At 25.2% G+C, this 18,945-nt stretch overlaps 1 protein-coding gene across 1 annotated transcript in view; it reads right to left on the minus strand.

The window, feature by feature from the left end:
* Positions 1-2,031: 2,031 nt before the first annotated feature.
* The window catches only part of LOC129614856 (protein groucho-like), an 80,087-nt gene continuing 63,173 nt past the window's right edge, over positions 2,032-18,945 (minus strand). Inside the window, exons 5-8 of the mRNA XM_055529803.1 lie at positions 4,485-5,617; positions 4,332-4,418; positions 3,662-4,248; positions 2,032-3,546 (exon numbers count right to left, since the gene is read on the minus strand). Coding sequence (XP_055385778.1) covers positions 3,239-3,546; positions 3,662-4,248; positions 4,332-4,418; positions 4,485-5,617 — 2,115 coding nt within the window. The 3' untranslated portion in view covers positions 2,032-3,238. The remainder of the gene's footprint in view (positions 3,547-3,661; positions 4,249-4,331; positions 4,419-4,484; positions 5,618-18,945) is intronic.

Below are 18,945 nucleotides of genomic sequence, written 5' to 3' on the forward strand. Positions count from 1 at the left end.
AAATTTTTGAAAAAAACATTTTATATTTTTTATCTAAACAGAATTGAATTTTAATTTAGAATGTAAAAGAAATCAAGTAAAGTAAGTTATTTAAGTGGCAACAATATTAAAATGATGAAAACGAAAAATATAATTAAAATTAAATACAAGAACGAAACAAAAATTGCTTTATTTTAATTTCAAATTTAAGAAATTTATTATAAAAATTAAGATATTAATTAAAGGCAAAGCATTATTCCGAACTAATCAACTTGAACTTTTAAATGAAATTAAATAAAATCAAATGATATATAAATAGAATAAGCAATTAAATATCTGAGAAGATATTTCGGGGGGGGGGGGGGGGTTAATACTACAACTAACGTAGATAACTCACAATTATTGGTTTAGAGATATTAAATTTTAAAGATACAATATTAAGCAATAACAAATAATTTATCATGAAGATATTTAGTTCTGGCATTATAATTTTCAGATATTTAAGAACACTTTTAAGTTTAGATATTGGTCACAGATTAAAGAGCATTCGATCTTATGACTCCTAGGTTAATTATGTAAAAAATATGAAAATTTACAAGTTATTTAGTTATAGCATTTACCACACGATTTTATATTTAATATAGCTTTAAAGGTTGGCAGTAATTAATTAATTTTTATTCGTTTATTTTTTATAAATTTATGTAATAATAAATAAATTTCGATAATATTTTCATAAAAATTTATTTACTAGGAATTATTATGGAAATTATAAAATTATAAAAGAAATTTTATTATTCAAAATAATAAAACATCATTTACTTTAAAAAATTTTAATAAAATTTTTTAATTTTACGAGAACCTTATCATGAATTCTTCTCGTAGAATTCTATAAATTACAAACTTAGCTACAATGTAGACTTTTAAATAATCACGAATTTCTTTCGTTGTAATTATAAATCAGTCATGCCAGCACAATTATTCGGAGTGTCAAAATCAGTATATTATTTTAATTGTTAAATAAATTTCTTTTAATGGCAACTGTGTCGGAAGTGCTCAAATTTAAACAAAAAAATAGAAAATTTAAAAATTTAAAACAACCACTTTCTTTAAATTGCTTATTACGTGTGATTATTTCTTTTAGTATTTCGTAGACTTTTGAGAGTTATTTTTATAACAAACGTAATTTATGATTACTCTATTGCAAATATTCGTAGTAGAATTTTAGTAATTCGGAATTAAGAATATGAAAATCTCCGAATTTCGGAACTACGAACGAAATTCATGATAGGGCTGATTGATTTTTCTTACTTGATTTTTTTTTTTTTTTATAAAATTTTCAATTAATTTTCAATTAATTGTTAATAATTGAATGAAATTTTTATTTTGTACATTATTAATTTTCAAAATTATTATTATAAATATTATATTTTGTTTTGAATTGTAATTACTTTTAATAATGAAATTATTTGAATTATCTGAATGTTGAAAACTGTTTTTTTTTTCTCGAAATTATTTGTAATAAAATAATTAACTAATTATATTTGTATAGTATAATTTTTACTTTTTTTTTTATTATGTAGAGTATTATTTTAGTACACATTTATTTTTTTATTTAAAACGAAAAAATAAAAAACTAATTACTTACAAAACAAAATTTTGTACACATTTTTATAATATATTTTTTTTTATTTTTTTAAAGTTTAATTAAATCGAACAAAGTATTTTATTACATTAAAAAACATAAACTAATAATTATATCTATAATTAATATATATTTAATTATTTTATTTAAATTTTCGATTTTATTCATTTTAATATTAAGAATTTTGAAAAACAAAATTCCATTAAACAATTTACAATTTTTTTTTTTTTATATTTTTTATTGTTTTTTTTGTTATTTTGTTGAGTTTTTACAATTCTTTAATGTACAAACCTTAAAATAAAATTAAAAATTATAAAAAAAAATTAAAAATTATAAAAAAAAATTAAAATTAAAATTATCTTATTAATATTATTCTTAAAAAAAAAAAATGTTTTACTTTACAATTTATTTTTCTTTTATTGTTTTCTCTGTTTCGCTTTTCTTTTGTGAATTTAATAAACCCTAACAATATTTAAAAATTTCTACATATTTTTATTTTTAATGCCTATTTGTAATGATAACTAAAAAATCCTAATGAGAAAGAAAACTTTATTTAACTACAATACAAAAAAAAAAAAATGGACAAATAACTAATTAATTAAAAAAAATTCTAAACAAAATAAACAAAAAAAAGAAAAAAAGCAAAACGAAATCTTAAAAATTTAAAATTTAAAATGAAAAAAAAACAAATTTTATACAACATTTTTTCGCGCACATTCTTACAAAACATTCAAAATTTCTGTCTAGAGAACTGAATTTAAAATATTTTAATTCTGACAAAAAATTATTATTTAATTAAAAAATAATTCACCCACATTCTGTTAGTCACAGGTTTTTATTCATAAATTTTAAGATTTTCAGAATAAAATCAAATTCGAAATTCTATACTGAAAAAACCGAAAATATTATTCGATAATTCGATAATATTTTCGATAATAGTTTTCTAAATACCTCAAGTGATACGACTAACAGAATATGGGTAATTTTATGGGTAATTTTTATGTTTATGTGCGTAAACATAATGATAAATATTTTTGACCAAGTTCGTTTTTCTAATTTCAGAGTATTCTTCGATACTCTGAAATTGTAATTTTGTTTTTTATTTTAATATTTGTGATTTTGACTAAAGCATTTTATTACTGCAAGAATTTTTTTTTAACGAACTGGACTAAAAATTTTAAATACTTTAATATTTTTATTTTATTTTTTTGTTTTTTTTTTTTTTGGGATTACAATACACATTTTTATTATATGAAAATATTATTTGTTTTATTCTTACATAATTTTTATATTAATTACTAATAAAAAAATTTTATAAAAATTTTTCATTTCATTTTGTTTGTCTGTTTTATAATTATAATTTTTTTTTTTTAATTCATTTCCTGTCGATTAATTAATACATTAATTATAGCTAAGGGCAGCAGAGCACAATTACTTTATATATTTTAATTATTATATTTTTTTATAATTACATTATAAATTTTTTTTTTTATTGATTTTGTATTTTTCTTGTATTTTATAAATTTTTAATATATACTTTTGCATACTTATATATATATACATAATTATAATTTTGTATAATTTTTATTATTTATTTAAAAATATCCCATTTTTTTTTTAATATATGACTTCATAAACGGTTGCTTTTTTATCACCAGAACCAGTTACAATATATTTATCATCTGCTGAAATATCACAACTTAAAACTGATGAGGATTCTTTTGATTGAAATATTGAGGCACCATATGGTGTTCGCCATGCATTCAAAAGATTATCTTTACCAGTTGAAACAAACCATTTACCACATGCAGCGAATTTAAGACTAAGTACACAACTTTCATGTAAATGTAATTGATATTTATCTGGTTTACTGGCATGTAATACTTCAACATTTGAATTTTCCATTCCAACAGCTAACCATTCACCTAAAAAATAAATAATAATAAGTAATTATAATTAAGTAAATTAATAAAATAAATAATTATATAATTAGAATTTTAAATATTAGAAAATAATTTTGAAATTAATTATTAAATTTACCTGTCGGACAATAACCAAGTGAAAATATTTGTGAACTGAAATCATGCTGTTGTAATTGTCTACCCTCTCTTAAATCCCATGATCTAACTGTATTATCTAAACCACCAGTCCATAATTTAGTACCATCAGCACTAATATCAATACAACTGGCACCATCTGTATGTCCTTGAAATTGTCTAACCAATGTTTGATTTTGTAAATCCCATACAGCTATATTACCATCTGAACAACATGAAAAACATACTTTTGAATCAGGTGATATAGCTAAAGCGTAACATGCCGGTGCACTTGATGTTAATTCAGCTTTAATACGTGGTGTTGGACTAGCAAGATCCCATATTGATAAATTAGATGCTTCACCACCAACAATTAATGTTCTACCATCAGGTAATAATTTTACAGAACGAATATAATTATCACGTTGTAAACAATCTAATTGAGAAACTGGATTTTTATTGCCTGGCTGTGAAATATCCCATGCTTTAACACATCCTTTTCCACCCGTATAAACATATTTTGTAGGATTTGATATCGTTACAGCACAAACAACTTCACCATGTGCTAAAGTATTTATTTGTCGAGCATGTCTAAAATTTAAAAAGAAAATATATCAATTTTAATAATAATTAAAATGGATCAAAAACAAAAACAAAAAAATGTAATAATTTACCTTGGGATCCCTGAACCAATTAATGCATCTGGCGGAAATGGCACCGGTTGCATATTACCGTCCGCACTTACATGAAAGGAATATGCACTATTTGAATAAAAAAAAAAATAAACATTATTTGAAAATTCCAATATCTTTTGTCTAAAAACTTACGGTTTTCCTCCGGGAATGCTACCTAAAGCTGGTCCTAATGGTGGAGCTCTCATTTGAGGATGTGGATCAAATCCGACCTGTATAGGAGCCCTTGGAAAATTATTTAAACCTGGTGGTAAATTATTATGTACACCAGCCGCTGCCGCCGCTGCTGCGGCCCCATATGCTGCTTGCAAATCATGCGGACCAGCACCATTTAACGCTCCTAAATAAGGAGGATAAGCACCTGGATTTGGGACTAATGGTTTAACTACAGCTTTCACTAAGCCACCTGGTGGTGCTCCTGGTGGTAAACCACCAGGTACAGGGCCACCTAAACCATTTGGTGGATTTGAATTTGAGTTAGGTGTGACTGATTTTGCGATAGGAGTTGAAGGTTTGTCTTCTAATTTTTTATTCGAAGGTGTTGATGCGTTCGACGATGTACCAGAACGTGGCGAATGTGGTCCAGCTCCACCACCTTGACTACCGGGTCCACTCAAATTATTCGAATTTAATCGATCACGATCTGAATGATCAAATTTTTTAACCAACATTCCATTTTCACGTGGTGATGCTGTTCCATTATGCTGATTTTGTACAGGTGACATTGGATTAATTTCAGAGGCATCATCAACAACTAAATCTTGATCAGATTTTTCACCATCAGATTGATGACCATCTTTTTCTTCTTTTTTCACTTTTTTCAATTCATGTGTTTCAGGAGATCTTGGTCTATATTTATCACGTTCAGCTGGTGAAATTGAACTTCTATGTCTTTCTTCATTAACACTCATGCCACTTGAACTTTTTGCGTCATCGGGACGATGTATTTCTTGTTTAAGCATTGGATGTCCACCAGGAGTATTTGGTAAACCTATCGGACCACCAGGTAAAGAACCTGGCATCGCACCTGGATGTGATAGTGGAAGTGGAATTGTTGGTGCTGTTGCATGACCAGGTATTGTTTGTGTATGCATCTGCTGTAACAGTCTGGGTAAATCTGGTCTTTGTTGTCCTATAATTGTATTTAATTCTGACATTGTAATTTGTTTTGCACGTTCAACTGCTGTTGCAACTTGTTGTTGATGATCTTGTGTTAAAAATGGAATGATTTGCCCAATAATTGCATTCAGACGCTTTGATATTTCAGTCTGAAATTAAAAGAATAATAATTAATTATTAATTTAAAAAATACTTTCGTATTGAAGTGTTCTTTGTCATTTTATAAATCAATAACAATTAAATAAAATTATAAACTTAAAATTTATTTTGAAATGCAACTTTAATTTTTATTTAAATCCATTAATGCACCTTCCAATTACGGTAGGATGACAAAAAACAAGAATAACAAAATAAAAATTTTTTCTGTGGTTTCATATTAGTTGGCATCAAACTGGTATTTTTGTTGCCATACCATATTACCGCAGGTTATATTTGATATGCTTCATCATCATTAGCAGAATGGTTTTTAAAATCTTTCATTTCGCCCAGTTTTGTTGGTGTCGCGAATTGGATAATAACCGAGGTATAATATTACAGCATGATATTTTTTTCACAAATAAATTTCCCTGAAATCATTCATTGTTCTGAAATGGTATGTATCATTCGCACATACTTATTAACATGTAAACGAATAACTAAAGGTACACGTAAGCATTTAATTTTGTATTTATGCACATAGGTGGATAGAATCAGAAAATAATGTTTAACAGTTAAAAAAAAAAATAATAATAATAATTACCATGGTCTACGTGCTACATAATGCAAAAACCACACATTTTTTTTTGCATGAAACCACAGAAACCAATTGTTACCACATTTAGTTGAAGTTAATATTTTTTTTTACTGCTATTCTTATTCATTTTTATGTTTTACTTTTGTACTGACAATGTAAATTTAAACAATCTGGTGTAAATTAAGAGACCATTGCACAATACAACAAACCAACAAATCAATTAAATATAAGAATTGGAATTCGAACCTCGAGGATATGAAAATAATAATGGTAAGAATATTTTTCAATATTTAATGTTATACGCAAAAAAATAGTTTGAATTTTTTTAAATTTAAAACTTAAGATTCGTATGTAGTATAGTGATCAAAACTAAAAGAAAGTTTGAAGAGAAAATTTTGATTATGTCTAAAGGTCGAAAGGATTTCTTTGAATAGTATAACACTTTGGTTTTGATATACACTTATGTATATGTATGTAGTACAAAAACAGTACATTACAAGTTCTGTTCTAAAAAAGCGAGTTTTTTTTACAGAGAAATTTATGATTTATTTGTTATAAATAAAAATTTTAGCTTAAATTCAATACAGCCATATTTGATGGAATACTCTGGATTGTTATACAGATGAATTTGCAAAGTTATATATAAAATTATTGATAGAGAGAACAAGCTTTTGCATAATCTAATTTCTTGAAAATTACAATAGAAAATTTTAGTAATTTTTCTACAATATTAATGTATGTGAACAAGAGCCAATGTTATATTTTTATAATCTTCAAAGTTAAGAAAATTATAAATTCAACAAGAAAAATTCTTTACAAGAAGATTTTGTCATTTATTAATTGTCCAATATTAATAATTTTCGAATGAAACCAATAATCTCAATGTATGTACTATAATCAGGAATTTTCGCCTGAATATATGCAATATTGTACTACATCATCAACATCAACAGTACATACCACACACATTCAGCAATACTGACGGCATTAGAATTTTAATATTTAGTTTATTTATAGATATAGCAAAATGTAATTATTATTAAATATTGCTATTTTTTTAACAATATAAAATTACAAATTTCATTTAAATTAATTTTATATACATTTTGTTGTATATACAGTCAAACACACTTAATATTCAACCCTGTTTAATATCACAATTCCGTTATATTCACAATATTTTTGATAAGAAAAATCTTTATATACCTTTTACACGAATTCGAACTTACTACCTCTTTCTTTTCGACATCTGTTGGCAATTTATGTTTTACTATTAAATGTAAACGCATTTTTTTAAGGGATGTAGCCATTGAAATAGCTGACAATTACGATTTATAGTCGCAATTGTTTTCAGTTTTTCTATGTTTCAGCAACTATGGGCCTTTCCCAGTATGTCAAATGCATGCAACTGACGTTAGTCATGAATCCCAAGGCAACATGAGCGTCATAAATCCCAACATATGTTGCTAACGCAATTGATTGTCATTTTAGTTTTTTTCGCCTGTTTTTAAAGGCTAATGCATAAGTGATTTTTTTGAAAATTGCTCAAATTACAGGTGATTGTCATTTGCTAAATCAAGCGATTGACGTGATTGACATGATCGTCAAATCTTTGACATACTGGGAAAGGGCCTATATATTATGAATTAAACATAATACCCAAATATTTTTAAATTATTTTCGTTTATTTAAAGCTAGTTTAATTTCAAATAAAGTGATTGTTATATCACAGCATTGCGAAATTTCATAACTATACCCCTTAAGATCACCTTAATTCTTAGACATTTTTCTATATGATATTAGGCGTATTCGACTGTAAAACAATTTCTACATACACATACAAATCTTGTATAGGAACTTTTATTATGCTTGTATATGCATAATTACGTGAAAATATACTTAACCATTATACATATGAATTTATTATTCGAAAAAAAAAAAAATTTAATTGCAATATTGTAAAACCACCTTACTTTATTAATAAACTAAATGAGGTTTTCAACCGCAAAATCAAGCAACAAAACACAAAAAAAAAAAAATTATTCAAAAACCGAATAAACAAATTTTTTTTCTCATTTTAAAATTTTTTTACTCATTTACTCTTTTTTTTTTTTCCAAATCGGAGTCAATAACATAAAATTTTGTTACGTTTTGCTACTTGGATTAGGTTTAAAATAACAACCCACCTACATCGGTATTATCGTAAATTTTTTTGATGTTTTTTTTTTTTTTGAATATGAATTTTGATTTAATAGAGAGGTTTTGGGTAACAAGATAATTATAATGTGTTAGTTAATTTTAGAATTATAGAAAAAAAAATTTATGTACATACACACTTAATACATAAAATATACAAAAATATTAATGATCACTTAATTGTTTCAATGAGGGCTACAAAATGTGGTTAATTTTAAAAAAATTTATTTTTTTTTTTTTTTTTTTAGAAATTTTAATAAAGTTGTGTAATTGTTAGTTTGAAAATTATGTGGTTAAATTTATTATTATTTTTTGTTAGTGATATTAAATTTAAATATTCCCACAACAAAAAATAAATAAAAATTATAAATGAAAAAAAAAAGAGAAAAAAATCGAGTGTCACGTAAAACGGTTATTATTGAGTGTTAGGAATTTAATTTTGTTGAGTTTTTTTTTTTCGAGTTGTGTTTTTTTATTGTTTAGATATACAATTAATTAAATAAATATTAGGAAATGTAAATTATATTATTTTTTTGCTTTATTTTGATTTATAATTTTATGTATTTTTATTATTATTTGTTAATATTAAAAAAAATTAATGATGAGTTTAAAAATGCGAGAATTTGGATGAGAGAGAATAAATTTTCATTTTGTTAGTTTTGCAATAGATATGCCGTTAATTTTTAAGACTTTATAAGAAGAGAGATATTTAAGTGTGTTATAATATTCATAATTATAAATCTGTCAAAATTGACACATGATACCTTACTATTGACAGCATTTCACATATTGTTTATAACATTAGTATTTAACATTATAGTATTGACCCTATTCAGTATGTAAAAGAATTTGAATTGAACACAATAAATAAATTATTTTTTAACAATTTATTCAATTCGTCTGAAATTTATAATAGATACTCAAATTTAATTATTGTTATCTATTAGTTGTAATTTCTTTAGTAATGATAACAATAATTTGACAGTTTGCTTTAGAACTCATTTTTGACATACTCAAAATACTCATACAAAACATGCAATTTTTAGTTTATCATAATTACCATTTGATTATAAAATCGTTGCGGGCATATTTACGCAATTAAATTATATTGCGTCAATTTAAACCGGAATACGTTAACTAAAAATTGGAATCAATTTATAAAAAATTACAAAATGTTTGATTGTATAATTGAATGCTATCATACGGTTGCATGTGTTCAAATAAGCAAACAAACAGTAGCAAAACCAAAAAAAAAAGTTACATGTCTGTTTGCGCCGTCAAACATCAAAATGAAAACTATATAAGTAACATATTAGAATTACTGACACGTTGTAATTTTTCTCTAATAAAAAACATACTCGTATATATTATTATACAAGCACACTAATATAATATACAAATAACATTGTATAAGTACAAAATAATTAATTAAATTGTCTAAGTTTTATATTTAGCAATATTTTGTTTAATACTAAAATTAAATTTAAAAAAAAAAAAAATTTGTTAATAAAAAATTTCATAAATTCAAAGACAACTTTAAGTCATTAAAGCTTATGATGTACAAAAAAAAATGACATAAATGTCAATGTCCAAAATATTTTCCTGTTATATTTTTGTTTAATAATTAAAAAAATATGTCAATAAAGGTAGGGAAATTTAATTATCAGTATTTGTCAAAAATCTAATATAATTAATATAGAAAATTGAAAATAAAAGAAAATTTTTTTTAAATATTCCTATGTAGGCAAATTATTGGTGAAAATTTTTAAAAAATGTTTGAAAAGTTTAAGACTAAGGGCGAATTCATAATGAAAAAATATTCATTATTGAAGATTAAAATTTTTATTTAAGAAAAAATGTTCGTTTAATGACAAGTACATTATAAGAGATGCTGTTTTTTAAATATCATGTTAAATTATAACAAGTAAAAACGTTTCAGTCGGTATAAACCGATTGAATTATACCCACTTTTCGTTATTGTGTAGCAATTACTTGAACCTCTGAAATCATTCTATAGAAACTTCTCGGACGTGTCTGACCTATAATTGGACATCCGACTGCCCAGTTTCATGAATCTGACCTTATAATTTTTCCAAATATTTAAAATTAACTTTTGGAGTTGTATGGTAAGTACCTGAACCTGTCAAGCAATTCTACTAAAACTTCACAAATATATCTGATCTATAATCGGACACACAACTGCCAAGTTTCATGAATCTGACTTTATTATTTTTCCAAATGTTAAGAATTAGCTTTTGGAGTTGTATGGCAAGTACCCGAACCTGTCAAGCAATCGCACCAAAACTTTAGAAATATGTGTGACCTATAATTGGACACACGACTGCCAAGTCTAATGAATTTGACTTCATTATTTTTCCAAATATTTAAAATAAGCTTTTAGACTTGTATGGGAGCTACTCGAACCTGTCAAGCAATTCCACCAAAACTTCAGAAATATATTTGAGCCATAATTGGACACATGACTGCCAAGTTTCATGAATCTGACTTTATTATTTTTCCAAATATTTAAAATTAGCTTCTGGAGTTGTATGGCAGGTACCCGAACCTGTCAAGCGATTCCTCTAAAACTTCAGAAATATATTTGATCTATAATTGGACACATGACTGCCAAGTTTCATGAATCTGACTTTATTATTTTTCCGAATATAAAAAATTTGCTGTTGGAGTTGTATGACAGCCACCCGAACCGGTGCAGCTATCCCATTATAATTTTTAGAGCATATGTAGAATGTAATTGGACACATGTATACAAAATTTTATATTTATAGCCTTATTAGTTTTTGAAATATTTAAAATAAACTCTTGGAGTTGTATGGCAGCTACCCGAACCCGTTGTCCGACTTAGTCCAATAACAATAGGGTTCGTCCTTGGCACAAAAGAAAAAACTTGTGAAAGTTTGGTGTCGATTGCATTATTCGTTTTTGAGTTATCGTGCGATCGGACGGACGGACGGACGGACGGACGGACGGACGGACGGACGGACGGACGGACGGACGGACGGACGGACGGACGGACGGACGGACGGACGGACGGACGGACGGACGGACGGACGGACGGACATGTCTAAATCGACGCAGAATTTTACGCTGAGCAAGAATATATATATATGTCCATACCGCAGATGACTCCTTCAAGTAGTTACAAACTCCATACCAAAGTTAATATACCCTTCACGAAGTGCAGGGTATAAAAATGGAACAGAAAATATTCATTATAGTCAAAAACAAATTCTTTAAAAACTGCTTCATTCATAGCAGTGCTACATAACTATAATTATGTCAGAAAAGTTTAAAACTTTACATAATTTAATTTCTAATCACTAAATTTTTGAAATATACACATACACATAAATATGGTTTTCTTGTACTATAATTTTTTTTAAGAAAAATTTTTAAGTTTTAGTTGTTGTTCCAGACCATCATATAAAATTCTTCATTTTTTACGAACGTTTTCACTTGTAACACTATTTTAGAATACTATTATCTATAGGCGAATGTATATGCAACTGACCATATAAAACTAGAAATTTATTTTCTCGAAAAGAAAATTTTTTTTTATAAGTACCAATCTAAATACCACATATAGTCACCAAAAAGACCACATATCAGTTTTGTTATAATTACAAAATGAAATAAAAACCATAAACCAAAAACAAAAAAAAAAAAAATAATATACGCGAGAATAAATTACTTATGTATATATACATATATATACATACATATATGTATGTGTGTAAATAAATTATGTACATAAAAAATAACCAAAAATTATTGTGTGTGTTCAACTCACAATCTAATTGTAAATGATTTTTACCAAACTATTTAAAAACCTCTAATCAATACGAAAATATCATTAAAAATTTGTGGTTACCGACTATTTTTTTTTTTTTTTTGTTTTATTCTATTTTATATTTTCCCTTTTTTTATATTATTTGCCCCCTATATTTAAAAAGGAATTTAAATAAAAATATACAAAAAAAAAAAATTATTTAACTCCATATACTTCAGTAATTCATGACTATTCACAGTACAAAACAAAATAAAAATCAAATAAAAAAATTAAACCAAGTCTGAAAAATGTTTAGAAACTGTTAGATTTCTAAAAACCACAAATAGAAAATCACAATTTTTGATTTCCCACCAAATCTATATATTATGTACATATACACGTATATACATACAAACATATTATATACATGCTCATTTTTTATCAAATGAAATATGAGTGCATGTCCGAATACTTCAATATTAATGGTCTATTGAAGAAAAAAAAATTATTAAAGGTTGCCAATAAACTATACAATATTACTTTTTTTTAGAAAGACGGTACTACAGTTCTGACAGCACTAAATGTTTCAAATATAAAACCCGTGACGTTAAGACAAATATTTTAATTAAATAATCAAAATAGAAATGAGCATTTTAATGAAAATATAAATTATTACTTTAATGAAAATCAGGCTTAATGTTAGGCGGCCCCACATAGTTTTCAAAAAATTCGCCCCCATCCACTTTCTCAAAGCAATGAACAAATGTAAGTAGAAAGAAGTAAAGTTTTGGAAAACACATAATAGAAAATATCCAATATTCTTATTTTTTAAAATTTAGATATTTTTAAAGTTTTTAGTCGCGCCTCTGTTATCTGGTGCCCATTGCAAATGCTTATTTTACATATATTGTAGGACCGGCGCTGACTAAAATTGAAAACAGTACATGAATTAACATGTAATTTACTAAATTAGAATATACGATACAACATTCTGGATTAAAATTAAAAGAAAAAAACCGTGCTTCAAAATTATGGAATATAATGTTAAGGTTAAATAATTTGGTACATTTTTAATTTGTACAATCAAGTAATTCTGGTAATCCTATATTTAAAATAAATGAAAATTTTTAACAAAAAGACAAGTACATATTAGATACCATTCACATTTAAATAAATCATCATCCTATTTAAAATAAATTTTCTCCATTATACATGCACATATACATACTCGTATATATGAAATTTTTCAATATCTATACATGAGTAAAATTTATTATACTATTAAAAAGTTCAATATATCAAAAAGTATTTTCGAAAATACGTTTTGGAACAATAACAATTAAATATCAGTTAAATTTATTTTAAAATTTTAATATGGAAAAAAAATATTATTTATATTCTTTTTGTATCATTATAAAAATATATTCGAATTTATATACAAACGTGCGGTAAAACATCCGACTATATCCATTAAAATTGTATTAGAAATAAACGAAATCACATAACCTACAGAAATATCATTTTTTTTTTCAACTCATATTTAAAATAACCTCGTATTTAACCTTTCTTTTATTACATATTTTGTAAATTTTCTAAATTCGTAATTGAAATCATTGTGTACATACCATTTCTTTGGCTTTGATCAACCCATCATTTTACAAAAATATATTTTTACCCAATAATATTACATACTCGAACAAATTCATTATATATGGAAAGAGAATTCTCATTCTAATATTTTATGGCCTTACAACATCAAAATTAACAAATGAAAATGGTGTCTTTTTAACATAAATATGCTATGGATTGAAAATTATTATATTTTTTCATAATATCTGTATACTACAATCACATAAATGTTCAATAGCAAACAGTAATTAGATTAAGTACCTATATACATACATATATGAATATAGAAAAATTGTAATTGCAACATTTCCAATTAAATATATAAGGGAATAGTTTACGTATATATACGAACTCCACATGAACTTATATATATCAAAAATTATATTTTATTTTATGCTACAAGAGAAAAATAATCATAACTGACCCATGTTCTAGATTTCATACGAGTATACATATATATATTTATGGTGGGTCATAACAAGTATAGTATGCACAAATAATAAAATATTCAATCATATTGTGAGAGCAACAATATTTGTTATTTATACATACTTATATATATAATTTATTTCGCATATCCTTGCATTAATATTATTTCATGCTTTTCTATTTCCCATGCTCTCTAATAATATCACTCTATACTACCATCTATTTATTTCCAAGCATCTTTTAACAAAATGTAGAATTGATGAAAACGTTATTATCCAATGTATTTAGTTAAATTTTATTCTGAATCTTATATATATCATCATCGTTATATATACCATAAAATTTCATCACCTTAATACTCGTGTGTGCTTCTAACTACTATCATTTCGTTTTTACAACAAATAATTTTGAAAATTCCAATAGAAAAATAACATTATACACAGTGTATATATCCTTGATATTTAAATAAATATAACGATATATATGAATATATAATTTTACATGAAAGCTCATACTTATATAAAATTGAAATCTTTTTCAGGCTAGTCATCGACATTAGCCATTAATTCCAATTTAATTCATCATCATTCAATTTTTTTCCTCTTCTTTTTTCTTTCTATATATATATATATTTTATATTAGATTCGTATAATTACATAATATATCTTCTAATATATATCACAACATATGTATATAGTACATTTATACGTACACACACAAAATACATACAATATTGTATATGTCCTTATGGTCATGTTTATAATATTAAAATAAATTTCAAAACTGAATGAAATGCATTGTATAAATGTCCAAATAAAATTTTCGTACGCCTACATGTATGCAAATTAATGTTTATATAAAATTTATACATATGTATGCACATATTATACTCTGTTATAATGCAGAAATATACCATAAATGTAATGCATGTGAATGTGGTATAAATGGTATTTATGGTTAACATTTGATGGTAGAAATACCATAATAAGCATCCAGTAGCAGTTATTCACATCATTTCTGTGCTATTATAATTTTTTTTTTCTTTTTTTGTTTTCATTCCTGTTTTTCTTTTCTATAAAATGCTGTTTTAAACACTATCATCAATCTGTTTACATCTTCCATTCTCTTCGCCTCTCTTTACTATTTCACTCGTAATACTCTATATTACTTCCCTTCAATTGGTTTTCCATTCTCTCCCACAAATTGAATATGAAAATTTTATTTCCTCATTGTTGTTTTTGTTTTCTTGTTTTATATTTTCGTCGATTCACAGAATCTCTCAACTCACACAATAATAATAATAATAACAGCAAGACAAACGGAATAAAAAATAAAAGTTCACAATTTTAGAGTTAACCACCAAGGATAACCAATAACATTTTCAATGTGTGTAGTTTTAATACATTAAAAAACAAAAACACAAAAAAAAAACAGTAAAAACGAAATGGAAATAAACCAATCTACCAGGATAGCCAGATGACAAAAAAAAGGATAAAAACATTTCTTTTAATTTTTATTTTCATTTTTCAGAACGAGCAACAAAAAAAACTCAAAACCAAATATAAGAGAAATAAATAAAAATCCACTGCCAACTGCCAAAAAAAATTCTTTTTTTATTCTTATTTTAACTCGGAAAAAACTGCTTAAAAAAAAATACGAAAAGGAAAACAAGTGAAATGAAATTAAAAATAAACAATGAGCAGAGTGAAAGAGAAAAGAAAATTCAAAAAAAGAAAAAAAACAAAAATGGATCTGAAGCATTGGTCATTAACACCACCGCATTTTACAATTTTTGTCTGACACAAAAATGTGCATCGTGGTGAATATATTAAGATAAATATTATGATCGGAAATGAACACACATACATCTCTATATAACAAAAATTTACGATAAAACAAAATTTATGTTTACAAAATATTCCGTCAGAGAACGTTTATCATTTAATAAAATTTGACAATTGGGCAATTTTTTTTTAAGTTTATGAAACAAAAACCAGTGGTTTTTAGAAAAATACAACGTATAGAGTGATTTACAGGTCTGAAATTCACACACACATGTCTATATAACAAAAATTTACGATAAAACAAAATTTATATTTACAAAACATTCCGTCAGAGAACGTTTATCTTTAAATAAAATTTGGCAATATTCAGCAATTGATTTTTGTAAAAAAAAAAAAATTGTGAATTAAAAACAATGGTTTATAAAAATTTACGGGAATAATTAAATTCCCATTTGGCCATACGGAAGCAACACGGTATTTAGTCAAAAATACATACATTATTTTGCATTACTGTAATGAATTAGTGTTGATGTGTATGCTGAGTTCACAGAATACCTTGTATTTAACCACAAATACGTGCACATACATAAATATTGTATTACATTTAAAATATTAATAGCATTGTTTTTTTTTCCACAATTTCTCCTTAACTTTTTTTTGCAGTGAATGTAATTTGGACGCTGTATCGAAAAGGAAAATACAATAAAAAAATTTAAGAAATGAACAGGAAAAAAAAAATTATTCTGTGGTCTTTTTTTTTATGGTTCAATGAATAATTTTTTATATTATTCAATTTTGTTGTTATTGTTTCTGTTGTTTTTTTGTTTTTTTTTTGCTTTTATAAAAATTGTTAAAAAATAAAATTGGAAAAACAGAATGTAATGTGAATCAATTTATGTCATAATTATATTTGCGGTAAATGGGATATTACAGCTACAGAAGGTCGAAAAAATGAGCGTTTCTCGAATTTGTTGATTGTATTTTTTTTCCCCCTTTTTCTCTCTCCCTTTGAATTTTTAAAATTTTAAAGTTCGTGATCGTGACATTTCTGTGTTTAATTTTTTTCTCACCCTCTCTTTCTCTCTCTCTCTCTCTCTCTCTCTCTCTCTCTCTCTCTCTTTTCAAATATTTTTATTTAAAAAATATTACATATATGGCGACATCTGTTTTAATGTAATGATTTTTCATATACAACGTACATAGTTAAAAAAAAATTAATGATATATAACACGGAAAAAAAGAATGAAAAAAAAGTAATGCTCTGAATGACACGCAAATTCTGGTAATATGGTTGAGCTAATTATAATTTACAAATGTTTTTCAACTAAAATTTCACACAATAAAATTTATATTCGTACTTAGGTTAGGGTCATGCAAATTAAACAACGCCCATTATGTGTGAGTTGTCTTTTTTGTACATAGTAACTATATATTGTGAGTTGACACTATCAACTTTATTTTATCTAGTATTTAATAAAACTTTAAATATATTTGTATATGAAAGGTTTCTCCAAGACAATTTTTATAAATTAGTTTAAATTTTTCATAAATACATATATAAAAATTGAATGAGAATTTTATATCTGAATGTCACTAATTTAAATTCTTATTGATAACATACATATGTATGTATGTATGTATATAAAATAAAACAAGTAGCTTATATTGCTTTGAATTAAATAAAGTCACTCATATTTGTAACTAACAAGAATGTATGGAAGTAAATATGAATAATTTGTTGTCGATAAATTAACTAACAAAAATATAAAAAGAAGACAATAGCGCCATTTAAGTCACTAAACAAGAAACAATTTGTATAATTTTTATATTAAAAACATTTTTTCTTAATACTCGTATGTGTATATATGAATTGAAATACATAATGTACATTAATTATTTTATTTAAATATTAATTGCATTAAACATAATTCCACAGAATTTTTCGTATAAGATTATTTATCTATACAATAAATAAGTATGTACCTACAACATACATACCCAAATATAAGAAATTTTTTTTAATTGTTATACCCGTACGAACGTATGTTCGAAGGGTATACTAAATTTGGCCAACCGTTTGGTACGCTAAAAAGTGGTCGAGATATAGGCTCAGGTACATATTTTTGATCAGTGTCGAATTCTGAGTCAATTTATTTTTACAGTCCGTCCGTCAACTAAAAAAATTAATTGAGGTAAATTCTCTTAATTTTCACAAATAAAATTTAAAACTATTTAAATTGGATAAGATCAAGGCACTGGTTCGGATAATTTCCGTACAACTTCAAAATTAATTTGGTTATATCTTAAAAACTTACAAAACTGAAATGTTGCAAAATAAAATTTCATTAGATCTCATTAGCACTTGTTATAGCTACCATACAACTCCAAAAGCTGTTTGGCATTATCTCAGAAATTATTGGAGCTATAATATACAAATTTCGTGAAAACAAGTATATTATTAGGGCTGTTATGTGTGATAAAAATTGTTGAAATTTTTGACTCCTTGTGATAGCTGCCATACAACTTCAATAGTAGTCTCAAACACAGTACTGAAATTTTTCATAAATTATTATGGTAATACGGCAATTTAAAGTCATAGTCTGTCCCATAGTCAAATATAGCATATTTACTCGCACATAGGATAACAAATTCGTACGGATCTCACAGTGTTGACACGTTCAACTCTATATTTTTTCTTAAATTATAAATTTATCAATTCATAAATTATTTGATTATTAATAATTTAAACAAGTAAGCTTTAATTTAATCATTTTAACATAACAAAAGATTTTTAATTTTTAAATAATTAAGAAAATATTTAAACTGATTTACATTTCATTAACACGGAACTTTTTCAAAAATCAGAAGCACCAAAACAAAAAAAAAAGTAATAAAACGGAACCTCGAATTGGCGAC

The sequence above is a fragment of the Condylostylus longicornis genome, unplaced genomic scaffold (genome assembly GCF_029603195.1).
Source record: "Condylostylus longicornis isolate FDR11 unplaced genomic scaffold, ASM2960319v2 ptg000124l, whole genome shotgun sequence".
Taxonomy (NCBI): domain Eukaryota; kingdom Metazoa; phylum Arthropoda; class Insecta; order Diptera; family Dolichopodidae; genus Condylostylus; species Condylostylus longicornis.